General features: G+C 39.6%; 1 protein-coding gene across 2 annotated transcripts in view; it reads right to left on the bottom strand.

Annotated features, from left to right (window-relative positions):
- The window catches only part of alk (ALK receptor tyrosine kinase), a 452,952-nt gene that overhangs the window by 118,926 nt on the left and 312,246 nt on the right, over positions 1-21,780 (bottom strand). For both annotated transcript variants that reach the window (XM_086049008.1, XM_086049009.1), the window contains exon 5: positions 3,950-4,080. In XM_086049008.1, coding sequence (XP_085905134.1) covers positions 3,950-4,080 — 131 coding nt within the window. The remainder of the gene's footprint in view (positions 1-3,949; positions 4,081-21,780) is intronic.

The raw sequence follows: 21,780 nt of genomic DNA, 5'->3' as shown, positions 1-21,780 counted from the left end.
ATATTTCAGCCCCTGTAGCAGACAGAAACATAATTCCAAAGGAATTTGAGAGTTTAGACATGTGGCTTTCACACAGACCTGAGTTTATTAATCTTTACTGTTTCAATTGGAGAGAGTTAAAAATAAACTGTCAGTGCAAGAGAAGCACTATTTTTAATTTGAAAAAAATGAGTGGAAACTACAATCTTCTATTCTGTTACAAATGCGTCAATATTGTCACTGTCTACAAACCCATATCTTAACCATATATCACGTTCGACTGGTTCTACTGGTTCAAAGTCCACAATCGCGTTGTCTATATCACTGCCGTTATGCATTTCAGAGCTCCCGCGATCGACGGCGTCCGCCATTACTGCTCGAAAAAAATCCGGATATCCTCCGACGACTATTGTCCATCCTGATGCATTTCATTGGTTAAGAGACCGAGAATTAAATAAAAAATAGAAAATGACGTATATGCTCTCCCGGTTTTAAGTGTAGAAAGACGCAACAGCGCTCCCGGCTCTAGTGGTAGAAACGCGGTTATGCGTTCCTGTCCTTAATTGGTTAAAACTGACTTTATTAACACAAAACAAGACAGCCGTCTTCTCTACTCATCCTCAGTCGCTGAGGCAAACCAATCTATTCACATTTCAGAGATTTAAAGCTGCCCTCTTCTTTCGAAATGCTTCTTTATACCCCGCAGGCAACACGTGTCCGCTCTGCTGCTCACTGTGCACTTCTGAGTGGGATTATGCATCGGCAGGCAGTCATTCTGTGCATGCGTTAAATGCGTCAAATATATATATATATAGCATTGATTCGCGTGAAATCAAATGGTGCGATGTTTCGGTTCCGTAGTGCGTCTTTCTAAGTTGTGACTGCGCGGGAGTATATATTCATTATGTTTTAGAACAAGATTTACCGGTGACCATATTTCAAATTTTATATTAGTGAAATAGCAAAAGGTTGTGGCCAAAATGTAGCGAGCATTGCGTGCATGGGTACATTCAAACAATGAATTAAGCCCCAATTATTCTCTTTGTTCTCAACCTCCTCCTCCTTTTTCTGTCCAAGATGGATTGAAACTCATCGTGCATCATGAGGCAGGCCTTGTGTTCTCATAAATTGTATTGTATTGTATTGTATTGTATTGAAAAACAACTGCACAAGGAACAAACATAACACTCATGCAATCATTTAACTTAGTTCTGTGTGTTGTTCATTGCAAAGAACGTTGCATCACACTCTATTTTGTAAATATTAATTTATTGTTTGTATTATCTATACTTTATCAATTGTAAAACGGTATAGCTTTATTTTTACTTCTCATTTCTGCCTCATTTGTTTTGAATTAATCTGGAATTTCACACATTTTTTATAGTGAAGAGTCATTTTTAAATGTCCATCCATCCATTATCGATACCGCTTATCCTCACAAGGGTCGCAGGATTTTTAAATAGATTTTTAAAATATATTTTTTCGTTAAATAAATTAACATTTACTACCACAAAAAAGTACCCACAATTGGTAGCGTTAGTACCGATTCCTAGGTTATGAGAATCACAACTCAACCGGTTCAAATGCAAAAGGTACTTATCCTTAGCATGTTTGGTTGAACAAAAAACTGATCTGATATACTTGCAGGAAGCTATGACTTCTGTTCATTGAATGGTAACAGGCGTATCGGTATCTTAATTGAATCATCTGCCCTCTAGTGAAAAAGCATTTAATTGTTCCACCTGTCACTATACACCACCGGCATAGATAGATGGGCAAAGATACATTATTTGAAGTAAACAATTATTTTCAACCCATTCGGCCATCATCATCTTCCAAACCGCTTATCCTATACAGGGTCGCGGGGAGTTGCTGGAGCCTATCCCAGCCGTCAACGGGCGAAGGCAGACTACACCCCGAACTGGTCGCCAGCCAGTCGCAGGGCACACACAGACACTGTCACTGAGCGGGAATTGATCCCACGCTGCCCGCACACAACTCGAGCGTGTGTACCACTACACTATCAGTGGACCCATTCGGCCATCCTTATCCCCAATTAGGGCGGTGGCTGTGCTAGAGACTGCCCTAGCTGACTAGGGGCAAGAGGCGTGGTACAACCTGGAATTAAGTGAAATTGGATTTCTGCAGCACATCTGATGATCTGTCGCGACATAACATAATGTCGCGTTCAGGCTTTGCTCACCTAGTATTTGTTTTGGCCATACATCTATGGAAACAGTGTGATGAAATGTTAATCTCCTCTGCGCTTCAGTTCAAATACAATTAAGGCAAAATAAACTAGTACATGATCTTTTAAGATTACAAATCTAATGTGTATCAATCATAATCCAACCATACTGCCCAAACTTTACATAAAAATGTTGAAATGCTGTAGAAACAGATGTTTGCTGGCCTGGGTTGCATTAATTATAGCATAAAAACAGATTTAACAGAATACAGTACTAAAAAAAAAAAAAAAAAAGAAAGGCAGAGATATGCCAACAAAGCAGATGGGCAATTTACATTCACTGGCCAAAGCTAGTGATTTTGTGATCATTTAATTTGTATAGTGTGTAAACAGAACAGTGTGTGTCTAACATTTGCGACACTGGGATCTTAATGACATTTGCATAAATGTCTGAGACAAGCTTTGAATTCACATTGACATACTTTTAATCCCTAAAATCCAAACATTCATTTAAAATGACAAATTTCAATTGTGTTTTGTTTTTTCCAGGAAGTTGTGTCAGCCACATACTGGAAATTCCCTCGGTGCTGTGGCTAATTATAAGATTCAATTTAGTCCAATATAACAAGATAATGGTGGAACATTTATTTTGGTCAGCCCTTACGCGATCATTCCCTTTTATGCTTAGACATGAGCAAGTAAACAAGTTGTAGAGGTTTTATAGTCGAGATTAGGAATCCTGGAGAGAACTGGAAAATAATTTGGAAAATCATACACCTTTGAGCGTGTGCTTGCATAAAAATACATCCAGATGTATGTATTAGATATACACACATGAGAAGAATCCATTAAACAGATGCAGGCTGGTATAATAGCTTTCACCTTTTTGGGCTATCTATTACATGTTTGATGAATTGGAGAAAATGGGAGAAACACGGCTTTTCGACCATATTTCCTCTGTAAAGCTCACTTGAAATGATAAAGCAACTGCTTCCATGAGCCTGCACAGGAAATGGAAACAGTCATGTTAATTCAATTTGAGGAGTATTCAAAGCCAACAGAGAGGAATATTATTTCAGTCTCCAATTGTCTTCACATTTCATTTCAGAATGTGGTGCAATGAAGAAAAAAAAAATCCCTGAATATGCCTGCACAATTTTGTGTTTGACATGTTTGAGCTGCTTTGAGCGATCGGTCACTCAGCAGACACGTGAAATGCATTAACTATAGTCTAGACGCATATTACACAAACATTCAAAAGTAACACAAGAAAACAAAAACAGAATGAGTCTCTTAACATGTAGTGCTATTGTTTTTCACTCCATCCACCTTTGAAAATTGTTCCATAACGATACAATGCCATAACCACAGCACTGTAATTTCACTTTATAGAGCATTGAACCACATTGGCTCATGCTGTTTACCCTGTGATTTATCCCAACCATTGTGAAAAAGCTGTAATTAAACAACAAGAGTAAAAATGTAGTATAATTTGAATATCGTCGCTGTCCTCTGAAAAATACCTATCTCCAATTTTGGAAACTTTGACAATTTTCACTTTAATGCGATGTCTAACGCGGAAACATGATTCATGTAAAAATAAGAAAATTTTAAAAAGTGTTTTTCACATGACAGCGACGATGTATTAATTGATATCATAACTACAAAGAATAACAGTTTGATAGTAAAACAAGTAAAGCAAATATAATGTACAACAATGGCTGTGGTAATTTTGGGGGAATTGAAAGTAGTTCATTGAGTGCCAAACAAAAGTTGTCTTACCCATAGTGCAGTTGGTGGTGAAGTTGGGCTCAATCATAGCCAAGTCATCAAGCGTTCGCTGGTCATAGCTGGCTGAGATCCGGAAAGGTGAGCCCCCGTGGGTCCCAAAGGTGAGGTGAGCCACGGCCCAGCTGCCAAGGAGAGAAAGCAGGAGCAGGATCATAGTGATGAGCAGGCACCATGGCTGACAGACATTCTCACATCCTCTATGAGGCTGAGGGGTCAGGGCTGGTCTGTTCTGCTTAGCCTGAACCCCCATAGCCCCGGGGGAGGGACTGTCTGGGACCTCAGTGGAAGAAGATGTGGGTGCTTCTTCATTCCTTTCCATTTCGGTCTGTTGACACATTGCCGCTCTTTGAGTCTGTAAAGGAGCCTCTGAGATGACCAGGTGAAAGGTAACACCTCACTTGGAACCGATTTGGGAAAATCCAGAGATGGGGGGGAAACTGTTGGTTCTGGAGCATATGAGGGAGTGAGAGGAGTCCTGTTGTGAATGCTGTCCTGCCACAACCATCAACTGTCCCTAATTTGGTTAAGCAAATTGTGCTGATTTCACTTGGGCTTTAACGTCATAAAACAATCCCTATCTCTCTTTCAATCTTTCCTCCCTCTGGCTCTTGATCTTCTGCTTCTTTTCACATATGCCACCAGTAAACCACTTTTACCTACATGCAGTACTATGTCTAATATTTAGGCCACCGTTAAATGTGAGGATTTTGCAATTCTGTAATGGCTGTGTAACTGTACTGTCGCCTATACATATATATATATATATATATATATATATATATATATATATATATATATATATATATATATATTACAGTTGTATTCTATTTAATTGCCTTAACCCTTTGGCCGGGAGCACATTACCGGATTTCTACCACTGGAGCCGGGATCGCTGTTGCGTATTTCTACCTTTAGTCAGGAAAGCGGATACTTCATTTTGATTTGTTTTATACCAATTCTCGGTCTCTTAGCCAACGAAATGCATCAGAATATGCACGTGACGGTGTCATGAGCCCTCGGAGGATGTCCAGGAATTTTTTCGAGCAGTAATGGCGGACGCAGACAATCGCGGGAGCTCTGAAATAAGTGACGGTAGTGATATGGACGACACGCTCGTGGACTTTGAACCAGTGGAACCAATTGATCGTGATATATGGTTAAGACATCTAATATTTGTTGACAGTGACGATATCGACCAAGATTTGGTAATTATGGTATGGTATTATGGTAATTACTACTCTAATTTCCTGGAGAACTTAAGGTTTTCAAGGGTGATTCTAAAGTTGCCCTTAGGTTTTAAAGGGATGTTTCACCAGGCGCTTTAGGCCTTAATGGGTTAACATGTTCAAGTGGCTCACAAAACAATGAATTTATAATATGTAGAACCTTGTTTGTATTTTCATGTGTCAAATGTGAGTGGATGTGTTTAGTAGCAGTCTGTGTGAAAAGAGTAGATGAAATCAAAAACACATCCACACACAAACTGCTGCTCCACAAACATCTGAGCTTTCATGATTTCCCAGATGTCTGTGCACTGACTCAACAGGCTTTGCATTACAAGTGTTGCTATCTTCTCCTATTCTGTTATTCTTTTTTAAACGTGCAATTTCTATTTCCATCCTCCCTCACTCCAATTTACTCATTTCACTTGGCCTTTCTTAGAGAGGAGAGAAGGTGTTAAACCAGATGAGAAGTGAAAGTTCGGCACCACACTACATCATTAGAGAGCGTCTGTCATATCCTTTCAAAGAAGAGAAATGAAATACCCGATGAGTCGCCTCTGTTTTCTTGGTCATGTTAATATTATTTTCAGACTTAGAAATTGGCATGTTCTGAGATCCAAGACCCACAGGCTGCGTCTTTAGCAGGATGGTGATGAGCCTGTAATTGCACAGGAATGTTTGTTTCCTTGTGCGTAAAATATATGCAGCCAACGCATTACGATATAACCAACCCCTAAACCCCAGATAAGCAGTGAATACACGCTTCAGTACCCCAAAACTGAAACACAAAACAAATTAGCACAATCTATCATTTGAAATGAACAAATGTGTAAACAAAACAGTGTGTGCCTGATACACACACACACACACACACAAAATAAATAAATCGAACAGAACTCTATTGCATGAAAATCCACATAATCCATGAGAACCCTGAATTAGCGCATCACATACGCTAAATTGTTGGTACCCTCTTTTAAAGACAGAAAACTCAACAAAAATCTGACGATAAGCATATTTTTCTTCAGGTTTTGATAGCCTGTGATTTCATTGTACCCTGCACAGATTGAAAAAACCCTGAGCCGATTGCAACAAAGCAACTCCACCTAGCCACACGTATGAGTCACAATCGGTACAGCGTTCTTTACTTTGTATACTTTACTTTTGTGTTCATAAACATATAGCTGATGTGACTTGCCCAAAACCTCCAGTTTGACCTCATCCGTCAAAAACACAGTCCCCCACAACCTTTGTGGCTAGTCAATATACATTAGAGCAAATTCCGCTTTCAAAGTATTTCAATGACCATTATGGATGGTTTTTTTTCTTTATAAGTGTCTACCAACAGTTTTGTTCATGTGTGTAACATTGAAAACAAGTCACTGTGACTGCTAAATAATTTGTCTTATTATGCTATATCTGTGCTGACAATCACTGCGCTGATTAGATGAACAGTTGTGAGTGGAGCTGCCAGTGCACATCACTCAAAATATTTCAACTTAATTAGTGGTTGACCATGCATGGCACAGTGCCCAGTAATATAAATGGAATACAAATGAGTGAGAAAGACCAAAGTGCACCTATGAGTCGGCAGCCAGTTACAATAGCTCGTCTAACTTTTTTCTTTTTTGTACCTTTCCATGCTTTTTAATAATTCGGTGTTCATTTTGCATCGTGCTAACATGTTTTAGACTGTTTTCAGTGTTTTAGCCATGTCATTGTTCATCACAGCATATCAGTGCTTGTTGTCATGTGCGCTTGTGAATCTGCACTGTTGTCTCCTTTATTTGTACTTCAACCGTGTTGGTCTTTTTGCGTCGACACACGACTCACGTTTTAGCCGTGATGTTAAAATATTGTCGCTATTAGACTTTTGTCATTTCTGTACACTTGTGTATGATGCCAACGCTGTGACACCCTCTAGAAGGTTTGCCCTAAGATGGAACTGGCCGGCATCTCGGTGAAGAATGCAACTCGGAAAAAATATAGAGAGGGACATGAGCCGGCAATAAAGTAGAGGGAAGAGAGATAGAGATGACTGTATGGGACATGATATTTGAACCATTCCGTCTGTATGTGTGTTACTCAGCAAATTAATGGCTGTTACAAAACTGCAGTCACTGCTAATTACGTCATTGGTTATCGCCGTCATGCATGATGTTATATGAGAACCATAAATGGAGGTTAGACTGAATAGTAGTCCACGTCTGTCATGGCTTAAAATAAAACAAAACTGCCCGCTCTACACATAACTATACACACTATGAAGAAATACAGCCTTATTCTCAAAAATAATACCAATAATAATAAAGGGGACAAATTTAATTTACAGCTGTGCGTATGCTGTGTATATGCAGGTGACTTGCACATCCATTTGTCTGCACAGACATCACTAAACAACTTCTGATGGACTCACTGATGGACAGACTGACGATTACAATTCAATTTGTCACAAAAAATGACAAATGACAGATGAATGACAGACGGCTACCATGGCCACTATAGGTTGACGGACCAGCAACAGTTAATAAAATGCCCACCTTTGGTTCTGACCAAATTTGTCTTGTGGCTTCTGCTTTGCATTCGCTTGGAGCTTTATACAACAGAACATGAAGAACTGTGTTGGGAATTGTTTTAAAATTATGAATATTAGTATCATCCTTTGGATACAGAGAACAGAATAAGTGGCAGGAAATTGATGATTGGAAGAAGATAGAGATACAAAAAATTCACAGAATATTTCCTTAGGTTTATTAATTTTATTTTTCTAACTTCTAACAGGTACTATGCAAATTACTAATGTTTATGTCTGTTGTGGGGCGGCACGGTGGTCGACTGGTTAGCACGTCCGCCTCACAGTTCAGAGGTCGTGGGTTCGATCCCGGCTCCGGGCTCCCTGTGTGGAGTTTGCATGTTCTCCCCGTGCCTGCGTGGGTTTTCTCCGGTTTCCTCCCACATTCCAAAAACATGCATGGTAAGTTGATTGGATACTCTAAATTGCCCCTAGGTGTGATTGTGAGTGCGGATGTTTGTCTCTGTGTGCCCTGCGATTGGCTGGCAACCAATTCAGGGTGTCCCCCGCCTACTGCCCAAAGACAGCTGGGATAGGCTCCAGCACGCCCGCGACCCTTGTGAGGATAAGCGGTATGGATAATGAATGAATGAATGAATGTCTGTTGTGTTGTTTTTCGACTTCTATAACAATCATCCAGGTTCTTATGACAGGAGAAACAGGAGAACATGCTGAACTCATCACTTTGATGAGTGTCCTCTTTTAAATTGCCATGTGCTGGTCTGCTTTGTATCATTTGTATTCCAACTTTGTCTTTCCTAGTTTTCACAATTGCTTTTATAAGTAGTTGTGGCGCTGTCCATCCCTCTTAGGTTGTTTCAAACAATTTTGAGGTTTTTTTACGTCGACACCTTTGGTATGTTAGTTTTATGCTTATTGTATGTGGTTGTCGCTTACTGTCTGAACTTTCGGTTCAATTAAAACTGAATTAATCGCTCTGATTTAGTTGTCTGCTTTGGGCTCCAATATTAACTCTATTCACACCAGAATGAAATACTGTAGTCCGGCCACAACATTGACCCTGTGGTAACTGAGCAAATACACATGGCTTTTACAAGCCAAAGGGAAACTTGTTGGTCTGCATGAGCGATCATTAATCTGTCCACTTCATGGAGGAAGACATGCCGTCGGACATGACATTTATTACATATTAATAAAAGTAAATAGTATTTTAGTCAGTCGTATACAACATGAGGTTCTTTCCCATTTCTATTTTGCCAGAGTACCTCTTGTGTTTGATAAAGTTGACGACTCATGCATGCATGCATGAGGCTGTACGAATGTCAAACTAGGCCTTTGGATGAAGAGCCAGCACGGTAAGGAAATTACTTCATGCAATATATATATATATATATATATATATATATATATATATATATATATATATATATATATATATATATATATATATATATATATATATACACACACACATACTGGTTAATAATCTTCCATTTTACCCCTCCAGTAAGATCAGAGTAAAGGCCTCCACCTTGTCAAAGGGCTCTTGACCTTAACCGTATTTTCCGAACTATAAGCCGCTGCTTTTTTCCTAGGTTTTGAACCATGCGGCTTATATAAAGGTGCGGCTATTCAGTAGATTTTTCTTCCACTGCTAGGGGCGCTCTAAAAGGTATTTAAAACGTGGACGCTAACTGACAAACTGGAGTGCCAACGGGCAGTAAAATGAAGATAAGTACATTTTCTCTTGGTTCTGTTCCATTTCAATCAGCAAGTTGCTGCTGTGTTAAAAGGCACTGTTAGGAAAAAAATCTGTTGAGGTATATACATGTACATTTACAGTTCAAAATCATTCTGTAAATGCAGTAAATATAAAATTTTTCAACATATAAGAAGACGACTCCATGGGTTTCAGCGAAGATGATTAAAGTGACTTGTGATTTCAAACACAGGAGAAATGAAGATAAATACATACTGTTTATTTTCTCTTGGTTCTTTTCCGTTTTAAACAGCAAAGTTGCTGCCATGTAAAAAGGCACTGTTAGGAAAGAATCTGTTCAGGTACATAGATGTACAGTTACAATTCAAAATCGCTCTGTAAATGCAGTAAATATCTAATCCTTCAACATAGATAGGTGCGGCTTATATATTGTTTTTTTCATTATATTTTTAAAAATAGAGTGGGTGCGGCTTATATAAATGAGAGTAAAATGAGACCTGTGTGGGTGGCACGGTGATCGACCGGTAAGCATGTCCACCTCGCAGTGCAGAGGTCTTGGGTACAAATCCGGCCACGGCCTTCCTGTGTGGAGTTTGCATGTTCTCCCCGTGCCTATGTGGGTTTCTTGGGGTACTCCGTTTTCCTCCCGCATTTCAAAAACATGCATGGTAGGTTAATTGGACACTCTAAATTGTCCCTTGGTATGAGTATGAGTGTGAATGTTTGTTTGTCTATGTGTGCCTTGCAATTGGCTGGAAACCAATTCAGGTCAATAAGCTACTAGACTCAGTATACTGATTTCATGGTTAAAGGGACTCTTTGCCATAAAACAAAAAGTTACATGCCTTGGCTGGAAAGATTGGTTTAGTGTGCATAATATGCCACTTTTAATATTTTGTATTCCCAAAGTTGACACTCTGTATCACATTAATAGCGTAATAATTAGATCTCGTGGCCGCATGAGTTTACCACATTCAAATTTGAATTAGCTACAGTCAGAACAAATTTGCAAAATGTCAGAACTAATTAATGAATTTTAAGTGTGTCTCCCCATCCTTCGTAGAGCAAATTCTGATGTTCCAAATGAACAATTTAGAGTTTACTGTGTTTAGTGAAAAATAAAAAAGAGGGGCTGATTAAATTGTGGTGGCCACGCACAATATTGAGACTTATGGCACAATTTGGACAATTTCACTTTGGGGTGTTCTCACTTTTCTTGCCAGCGGTTTAGACATTAATGGCTGTGTGTTGAGTTACTTTGAGGAGACAATAAAATTACTCTGTTATTAAAGCTGTTCATGGACCACTTTATATTGTAGACAAGCCAAGTTTTTTTTTTTGTGAAATACTCCATGTACTCCGAAAGAAATCAGATATTGGACAAATGATCTAGGCCAGCATTTTTCTATCGTCACATTTCTGAAGTGCAAGTAAACAGGCCTACTGTGATAATTATACTTATTTCATAACTCCCATTTATCGGATATTTATGGTCGAATAAACTTTCTCCATGTTAGCTCACCTTTTCCAAGCTTTGGTGCTTCCAAGCAAGGAACGATATTTTTTGGTAAGGCCATCTGAGTACAAGAGACTTGTGGAATACCTCTGCAGTTAACTTATAGGGGAGGATACAAATAGAAACCGCTTTACATGGTGAATTCTTTTACTCATGATGAGACCTCTGTTTTTTTAATCAATAGATTAGATCGCAATTGGTTTTATAATGAGGACATAATAAAAAATAGATTGGAAGTGAAGCTACATTTACATGCAGACACAGTTAAGCAATAGGGTTCTAAGCTGCAGGTGCTTTTGTGATTACTACCTGAGCAAAATCCTCACTTAAGCCACACTGATTTTAACAGTCACATATGGAATATCCAAAACCAAGAAAAGAACAGGTTATATTGAATAACTCAGATTCACAACAGATTGATTGCTACTATTTGCAGAGATGGGCACTTCACCCTATGTTGCCGGTCGGTCCTCCGTACTCCATCTGGGCACGCTTCCGTCATCGTCCCTCCGTCATTCATTAAAATAATCGTCCTCCGACCCCGTCCGTCCTTACATTCCGTCAGGGATGGGAAAAGTACTGACATTCTGTACCTGAGTAGAAGTACAATTACTTGTATAAAAAGTACTTATAAATGAAAAAGTATTCATTCAAATACTTAAGTAAAATTTAAAAAGTACAGGAAATGTACTTTCTTGAGTAAAAGTAAAAATTATTTTTACCGGATGTTTTCTCCTCATTTCATATAATTTGAAGGCTATTAAATTTGAAAGGTCGTCACTTAACACACCATGCAGGTAGACCTACATCTTTGTTTTTCGAAATCACATTTTTATTAATGAACTGCTGCTTTATTCAAACAGTATAAAACTAACGTCACTAACCAGGGCCAAGCTAAGGAAAGGGTAACCATTTAGTTTTATCTCAATATGTTTTCTCAGATAAGACCATGGCTGGACGTCAGCCAGCTGCTGACTCGCTGGCGCTGGCTCGTTCTGTGTCGAGCCCATATTGTTTCAACGTCAGTTTCAACGTTGACATTTTACTTCTTCTCACCTTCCAATCAAATTATCTTCTGTCGCGGGTAACATAGTGTCTACTTGGGTGTTGTGATAGAGCTAGCAGCTGGGAAGTCTGGGACCAGGTGTAAGCCTTCATATGATTGGCGGGGCCACGAACATATTGGTGTAATTTATTTTTTAATCATCATGCATTGTGTACAACAAAAGTAACGACCCTGTTTTGAAAATGTATTGAGCAAAAAGTACAGATACTGGTGATAAAATGTAACAGATAAAAATATTCTAAATAATAAATACTCAGTGAATTCCAAAGTACTGGAAAAAACTACTCAAGTACAGTAATGGCGTATTTGTACTTTGTTACTTCCCTTCTCTGTATTTTGTCAGTCTGTCGATAGAGGGATGGACGAAAACCTACTTCCGTCCTTGCTTAGTCCATCCTTTTCAAAACAAAAAAAAAAGAAAAGAAAAAATGTCCGTGCACTCATAAACATTATTTCGAGCCCATTAGTTGACTAATTTCCTACGCACATCCACAAACTAGCTGGGAGATAATTGTTTACAACTGTTAAACAAAGATAGCTTTTAGCTGCCAACACAACCACCGTCGGTCACTAGACCAGAGCCTGCCAGGAGACATCACGAGAATATTTAAGATGGCTTTATAACGCAATACAGTTAAAAATATGATTGCTTTATAACGCAATACAGTTAAAAATACAATATTGTTTGGTTAAAAGAACTGAAATAAATTGGATACTATTTTACAAATTCATCCATCTCATGCACTGATTTGCATTTCCTGGCTGACAGCCAATCAGAATGGTTGTCACTGACACCACTTTGCAGACAGACATCGGTGGCCTATTCATTCAATTCATAACTAAAAAGCACCATGACACAAAAATGTATTAAATTGCCACAATTCTAAGCACTACTTTTTAATTTAGATTGGTTCCCACCACAAACTACAATTATTGTCGTTTGCCCATTTCGCCAAGTAGGTTGATCTGAACTTTGGCCGCCTTGCGGCCACATCACACGCATGCGGGCTGATTAGTGGGCCGGACTAAAATCCACTTCCGCCCTTGCTTAGTCCGCCTCTTTTTTCCCCAAACGTGGCACAGGGGGCCCTCCGCCCCAAAAATGTGCGTCCGCCCGGGCCGGACCGTTCCGCCCCTGTGACGGACTGCCCAGCTCTACACACAAGACAGACTGGATGTGTTTCAGTCGTCAGTGAATGAAATGGCGTCCTACGACGTAATTCATGGTATTACATGTGTTGAAGCACTCGAGGCAAGACTGTGCCTGTGCAATGTTATTGCGGGGAACACACATGGAAAGTGTTGCGCAGGCAGTTAGTAAAGGCATCACTGTGGTATTGCAGAAGAGAACAGTGGTCTTGCTTTTTAAAATAACCCAACACAACACGTCAGTCTGTACTTGACCCGGGTACAGACTATTACAGGGACGGACGAAAACCCACTTCCGTCCTTGCTTAGTCCGTCCGTTAGAAAACAATTCTCGTCCTCCGTTTGTCCACAAAATGGGCGTCCGTACGGGACAGACGGTTCCGTCCTTGTCCTGGGCAGAATTCCCATCTCATTTGTTGATAGCTAATGTGTTACTGGCATATGGTCAGAATGATCTGGTAGATGACTAAAGAAGAGGTTAATTATCTCCAACAAGCGAAATAGAGCAAAGGCAAGAGGTCTTGGTTTCACACGGCAGGATTACACCAAAAAAATCGTTAATTTCCCTTGCAACTCTGTAGATGGATTGCATGTGTGCAGAGCAACAACCCATTCAATGACAGTGCAAATTGTGCTAAGAAAGGATTGATGAATTTATTTCCTGTCACATTGCCATTAGTTCACAATATATCATTAGTTCACAATATATCATTTCCCCACCAATCAGAAACCCAAATTGTGTCTGTTAAATTTTGTCATTCAATTTCATGAACCATAAAGTAGCCTTCTTGCTAACATACAGACAATTAACAACAAACATGAAGCGTATTCACTTCATCTAAATTTTAAATCACTACAGTGTGTGCAGTTAACTCCTGTCACACACTTACAATAGAGTCTCATCAATGGTTAATTCAGGTAACTTTGTTGAGGACTGCGGCATCAATTTGTGACTTGGATCTGTGTTGTTTGGTGGTGCCTTCAGGTCTAAGGTGTGACAATAAAGAAAGGAATCTGGCAGCCACGCTCACAAGTCTCACAATCCTAACTGCTTATGTCAAAGTGTTGCACAACTTCGTGCCCCATCGTATTGTTCCCTTTGTGGTTCTTTTCCAAGCTTTTGAGTAGCATACTGCTGTCACGCTTTGTCACACTCTTACTCTGTGTCTCTCCCACAACTGCAGATGGCGCAAACATGGGCCAAGGAATACATTTGAAATCCATGGTTATGTTCGGGAAGGGCCCAAGTGAGTGTCTCAAACCCCACCATCGGTTTGTGATTACTCTGCACAAGCTGGTTCACTCTGTCAATGTTGTCAGCCGTCTTTGTCATGGAAGGCTATCCTAAAATGTGGCCATCTTCATTCATCTTGATTGCAGTCACACTTGAAGCATTTGGGCCACCCACAGTCGACAACATCATAGCTTGTTCTACATAAATCCCTTTGAAATATTCGGTTGGGCCCCGGCCTTCCTGTGTGCAGTTTGCATGTTCTCCCTGCGGCTGCGTGGGTTTTCTGCGGGTACTCTGGTTTCCTCCCGCATTCAAAAAACATGCATGGTAGGTTAATTCAACACTCTAAATTGTCCTTAGGTATGATTGTGAGTGTGAATGGTGGTTTGCCTCTGTGTGCCCTGCGATTGGCTGGCAACCAGTTCAGGGTGTACCCCGCCTGCTGCCCAAAGATATCTGGGATAGGCTCCAGCACGCCCTCCACCCTAGTGAGGATAAGCGGATCAGATAATGGATGGATGTATTTTTTGCTCTATGCTTGTGCCACCTCCAGTTGCCTGACAAAGCATGACAAGTACCCAACACAAAAGCCTGAAAAAGAACCACGGAGTGGGTGAAGTGAAGAATATTACGGCATAATAGTGGCATTAGCCAATTGGCAGTGAATTATGAGCATGACTTCCACAGTCTCATTTTGTTGTTGTTACACATTGCATTAAGTCTGAAAGAAAGGATAATCGTCACACAGGCCTTAACCTCAAATAGGCTGTGAGGGGCTGAAAAAACAAGAAAATTACAACATTTGTTTGATCTGACAGGCAATGGATAACAATAATTTTCTTTATGGCACATGTGACCAAATAGAGGATTTAGTCAACAATAATCATGAGACTTTTACATGATGGTTTCTGGCTAGAATAAAGGAAGGCACTTAAGGCAGGCCTTAACCATTATATCGCCAATTGATTTAAACCTGTATGCGGCTAAACAGATTATTCTGCAACAAAACTGCCAGGAGCTAATCACAGAGGATGAAAGCAAACTGGAGCAAATAAACAGATGCAGATGCAAGTGTGTCCTCACTCTGATGTGTGTTTACATTTCACACAGGCACCGACACTATCTGCATAGCCAAGTCCAGAGCCACTGGCTTAATGTATGAACTCACAAAGGAAGCAAAGAGTCTTGAATCAACTTTTACAATATATGAATTGCTGACACTTAACTTAGAAAAATATGCTCATTAATTTACACTTGTACAGATGCAATTACTATTTCCTCTAGTGTAAACAGAAAGGTTCCTGTTTTGGGAGGGTGCTGTTTTTTTCTAGACAGTTTTCAAAAACCTTGAGTTAAATGAGAATTTCATACTTATTCTGTACTGTGGATCAATGCATACTTGTGATTCACCTCCACAATAGCCCCCCTGCCATTGCATTTCAACGGCTGTCAATTAAACACAGATTTTTTTTTTTTTGCAAGTCTGCTTAAACCTTTGACTGCTATTGTATGCAGATTGGTTTGAACAAACTGTGACAATAGCATAAGGGGACACAAGCAGACTGCAGTCTTTTACTTACCTCTAAAATGTGTCATATAACTACAGACTGACCTACACTTCACTGATAAAATGGCACAGAAATGATTGCATATTTCCATCAGAAATTTTAAACGGCCTCATATCTTGAGAATGAGTATCAATCAGGTCAAACATTTTACAGCAACAGGCCATGAGCCATGAATGCTCAGCTTCAATCAAAGTTTGAAATTGAAGACAAATGAGACACAATTCTGCTACAGTTTAATAGAGGTCAAACTGAACACTGAATACTAGCGGCTCATTTGGACTCATTAGAAGCAATGAAAGGATTCATAGGAGAACTTGAGAACTATACAGTGACAGCTTTGCCAAGACAGATGATTTAGATGTCTGAGCTTTAGAAGGCAATGTATAAACTGAGGGTTAGTTCTTTGATAACACCTGAATAATACCCACGTTTGTGCGTCCGTCTTGCGCCATATACACTTTTCTAATACATTTTTGTTAATGTATTCAGTAAGATCAGACCATGGCCAAATCTTCAAAAATTCTTGTAATGATATTAAATCTTTGGCAACAAGTGAATCTTTATATCTATTATGAGTGGACCACACAGTGATTTGGAGGGGTGATTTGGTGAGAGGCTCCCCTGTCCACTCCTTGCCGGGTGGCTCCTTGGCTACGCACAAATGCAATTTGGGGCTGGAACAGATTATTCTACTTCCTTTCATTTTTATTGGGATAATGGATCTGGTTTGGAACAGAAGCTCAGAACAAATTGAACTCATGAACCAAGGACTACTGTATTGACTTATTTTTAGTATTTAAGGTGGAGTTTGCAGTCTTAAAGTAGAAGTCAACCCAAACATATTTTTCCAGAATATGTTCTATGCAGGCCCACTATTTGAAACAAGGCATTCTGATTAATACTGGGTTTGTGGAATATGATAAATGCACCCATTTGTAGCCATCTCACGGGCCAAGCAACGAGTCAATATTTTCCTCCCCACGCTCGCCGCGGCCATGGGAGCCTTGCCGCGAAAAATAGACTAATGGCGGACTGCAGACGAATGGCGAACTAAATAAAGGGGTTTACGTCTATGCTTAATCCATCTAGCGTCCGTCAGTGACAGATAGATGAAACAGTCTGTCATATAGATGGAAAGCCCAGCTCTGTGTGTGTGTGTATTTTTTTGTTCTTTCTAAAGAATCTTTCTATTGGTGTTCAGTGTCATGCTTTCAATAACAGCTGCATTATTGTATTGTCTTGAGCTTCTCAAAAGTTCTTATGGAAAATACAAAAACATGTAAAAATAACTACTGTATACTGGTTAAAAGCAACCATTTGAGTAATTCATAGTAAAGTTCACAAACAGCAAAAAGTTCATGAAATTAAAGGACAGAGAAGTTCATGCACTTTGTTCAAAAACAATTATTTTTCTTGTGTTAAGAATCGGAATCATTAGGAACCGGAATCGAATCAAAGAATCGGAATCGTCCAAATTCAAACGATGCCCAAACAGAAAGAACAACACGATGCATTGTAGACAGCAGTAACAGTAAATGTTGCCACAAACTAGGTGGAAATAAAGCCACAACAATTACCAAAGAAAATGTTTTGGTTCTCGGCTTATTTTGGAGTAATGAGCACTGATTCTACATACCACTTTATCCGTGTGTAATGCATAATTTTTAGTAGATCAGAATGTCTTTGCTATTGGGTGGAAACCTTGTATGTATATATATCTTTAAAATTGACTAAAACTAGACTAAAACCTTTTTGAGTATTTGTTGACTAAAATTAGACCAAAAACATTTTTTTTAGTTTACGTCGACTAAAACTAGACTAAATTCACGAATAGAAGTGAGTAAAATATGACTAAAACTAATAGGCATTTTTGCCCAAAAGAGTAAGACCAAATCTAAAATGCCTGCCCAAAGAACACTGACTGGAGTCTATGCAGGAGATGTGCGCAAAATATGTTTATAAAGCACAGCAAGAAGATCTCTATTTGCAGAGGGTTAAAGTTGGCCAGGGCGATTACAGATCACCGCTGTGCAGTGGGCACTTGAAGAGCGCCTTCCACCTCATCATTTGTGTCCACGATTGAATAGCTGCTTGAGGAATGGAGGAGAAGTGTGCAGGTACCCATTTTAAGAACAGATGGATATGTAGAATTGTGGTAATTAAAGAAGAACCAACATGAGGAGAAACACAATGAAGTTATAGGAAAGAGTAGTGGACGCAAGACTGGACAGAAGTGAGCAACATTATAGTTGCATGCATATGAAGATTACAACAGATGTATTATTATGTGTTGTGGAAAAGTACACAGAAACTCAGAAGAATTGTGCATTGTGTCTTTGTAGCTCGTTAGAAAGCCTATGACAGAGTACCTAGTGAAGAACTGTGGGCATGAGGAAGTCTGGAGTGGCAGACTCAGTGCTAGCCCCATTCCTCTTTGCAATGGTGATGGATAGGCTGACAGATGAGGCTGGACTGGAATCCCCATGGACCGTGATGTTTGCAGATGGCATTGTAATTTGCAATGAAAGCAGGGAGCAGGTAGAGGAACAATTCGAGGCATGCACTGGAAAGGAGAGGAATGAAGATTAGCAGAAGTAAAGAAGAATTTATGTCCTTGAACAAGAGCGGTGGAGGAGGAAGAGTGAAGCTACAGGGAAGAGAGAGAGCGAAGGTGGGGAAATTAAAATACTTTGGGTCAACAGTCCACAGCAATGGTGACTGTGGTAAGGAGGTGAAAGGAGGGATACTAGCAGGTTGCAATAGGTGGAGCAAAGTTTCAAGGGTGTTTGTTATGTGAGTCTCTGCTCGGATGAAGAGAGAGAAAAAACAGTGCTGAGATAGTGGCTCTGAAGAAACGACAGGTAGTAGAGATGAAGGTGGCTGAAATAAAGATGTTGAGTTTTTCCTTAGGAGTCACCAGGATGGACAGGGTTAGAAATGAGCTGACCAGAGAGACAGCCAAGGTGTATATGTTTTTGGGGAGGAAAAGTTAGAGTGGGCTGAGTCACACCCAGAGGAGTGACTATATCAGTAGAAGGGTGATGAGGATGAAGCTGCCAGGAAAGAGAGCCAAAGGATGACCTAACAGAAGGTTGATGGCTGTAGTGAGGGAAGAGATAAGGGCAATTGGTGTTCAAGAGGAGGATGTAGGGATGAAACCCATCCTCTCCACCAGGAGTATCGGCTTCTTCCTTCTGGTCTTCGCCTAAGTGTTCCTCCAGCTACCAAAAATAGATTCAAGTTTTCTTTTGTGCCTCTCTCCATTCGGGCTTTAAACACCATAGAGAAGAGGAGGTAGTATTATATAGTTATTGTAAACTGTGCATTTCACTGCACCAATCTGTACCACTACAGCTACTGTAGTGTGATGACTAGTAGTCTGTCTGTCCTTTCTGTCTATCTATTAATTTTTATTGAATATTTGCACTTTACTTATAGCTACTGTATATATATGCTGATCAGTAGTTTGCTATTCTCATTCATTATTATTAGTATTTAACTCTTTTATTGCATATTTGCACATTTTTAATTATTGTATATTTGCTGAACGTAATATGTCATAATGTTTTTATCGGTATCACGAGCCACGTGTGACTGATTACGAGCTGCTTTGTTTTTTGTCTGTGCATGCATTTGATGCGATATACTGTACTGCCCATATTCCACCTACTACTGTTATTCTGGCTATTGTGTGACTGTTTCGTTGTATGTTTGTTCATGTGTGCAAACCAAAGCGCCCTACAAGGTACATCTCAATAAAGTGAAGACTTCCACGGAAAAGGATGAAATGCTGTGGCAACCCCTAACGGGACAAGCCGAAAGGAAAAGAGGAATACTAGAAAAGGTGATCCTGTCACATGACAAGTATTGAAAACTGTTGACCAAACGGTTTTGACAATGGGTGTTGTTCTGTTTTTACCTTAAATCTTTAACTAGGACATCTATATTGAATTGAAGTATACACAGTACACCAACCAGCAACATTATCACCACTTGCATAATATAATGATATCTGAGTGCTGTATCAAATATCCTGCCTTCACAAAAGTAGTAATGCTCCATCTTAATTACTTACTTAATTACTTAATTATTGCATCTCAGTTAGGGCGGTGTCTAGTATTTACACAACAGACTCAAACTACAGTACTTTAAAGCGACACTTGGTTTGGGCTGAACATTGGCACTTATATAACAGGTCCATGTGTAAAAATGATGTCAACACTAAAATTCACCCCCCTGGAAAACTAGTTATTTAAGGTTAAAGTGCTTACAGATTGAAATCTAATATTCAATGAGCTACGAACAATTCTGCTTACAAAAAACCTCTCCGGACGCATTGTGTTTGCATATCTTGCTAATTATTAAAAAAAACAGGTCCGGCAGAGAGAGACTGCATGTAAGGTGCTCATTTCCTCAATCTTTCATAAACAGCCATATTGAATCTAATATTGTTGCCGATTGATCGCCCTTTTTGGAAATTATTAGCAGCGTTTTTACGTTCTACTTTGTATTACAATGATTTTGAATGGACAAAAATTGGCCCGTTCTTTCCGTGACTGCCACCAAGATATGGGAAGTGGGAGGGGGGAGTGGCTATATTGCTGACTAGAAAGGGGCATTTTGAGAGTAGTTAGGTGTTTCCTAACTTCTCCAAAACAAATCCATAAAAAAGGAAAAATGCACGCTATTGTTCCCTGCAATACTACACTGGACTTTTGGTAGGCTGATTTGTGTGTCTTCTATGTGCTTGCTGCAATCTGAAAGCAATAATACTTGGCTATTTACTGTACATCATGTTCCCTGCTCTCTGTTAAAGTGAGTGAAGTGTCTTTCTGTGAAGGTGCCTGTCTCAGCACTGCGCTCATAAGCTTCCGAATCATTACCCAGCAAACCTTGAAGGCAGAACCCCTTGCCTCCTATAAAAGTGATTGACACCATGTCGCTCATAATTCAAGATAAGATCACCTCTACCCAGGTTTATGCAACCAGGGACTTTCTGGTGATGTGCCCCACTAATGTTATCAGGGATCAGGGGCGCCTCACATTGGGACTAAACTGATATCTTTAAGTTGCAAGATAAGCGTATCTACTGCAAGTGGCTTGCTCCCAACACAAAAAGCTTCAATTTAGCCACACTAAAGCCAGTTCTTCACCAAAGTAATAAATGCCACGCAACCAGGCTAAATATTTAACATATCAAAGACAGCCCTAATTTGTTTTAAAACCGAACAACTAAGTTGTTTTGATATCAGCAAATATACTAATGGACTTTAGGCACGCCGCGCTTCTGCGTTTGGGGTAAAGTGGTGTACTAACTTCTGGTCGGCAGGTAAACGCATATACCAACTGCCTGTACAGTAAAAATTATGCATATCTGTTTGAAATTGTCTAAATGTAAGGCTGTGTGTGTAATCTTTATCTAATATTCATCAATGTATTACTTTTATGTATTATCTATTTAATGTACTTGTCAATCAATTGCACTTATTTATTCCACCCCAAAAATATTACAGTACTGTATATGTTTGTCCATACAATTAATGCTGACATTCATTGCACATTCCCATATTAACCTTGATCAGAGGGTGAAAAAAAAAATCATTCTTTACATCCTATATCTACCTCTGGCGTTACCTGTTTGTCAAGGGTTCTCTTCATTTTGTTGTGCCTTGTATTCCCTTTGTGTGCGCCTCCGAAAACACGTTGCTGGAGGTCAGTCAGTCCACCATAGACTATGGAAAAATTGCACCTGCAGACAGTGCAGTGCATTTGAAAGATATTTTTCTCACTTTTTCGTCTTATGTTTTCTGCTT

This window comes from Filicampus tigris, chromosome 13, assembly GCF_054856515.1.
Source record: "Filicampus tigris isolate MCC_2025a chromosome 13, RoL_Ftig_1.0, whole genome shotgun sequence".
Classification (NCBI taxonomy): domain Eukaryota; kingdom Metazoa; phylum Chordata; class Actinopteri; order Syngnathiformes; family Syngnathidae; genus Filicampus; species Filicampus tigris.
The sequence above is the reverse complement of the archived record's forward strand: the minus strand, read 5'-3'. Positions and strand labels throughout refer to the sequence as shown.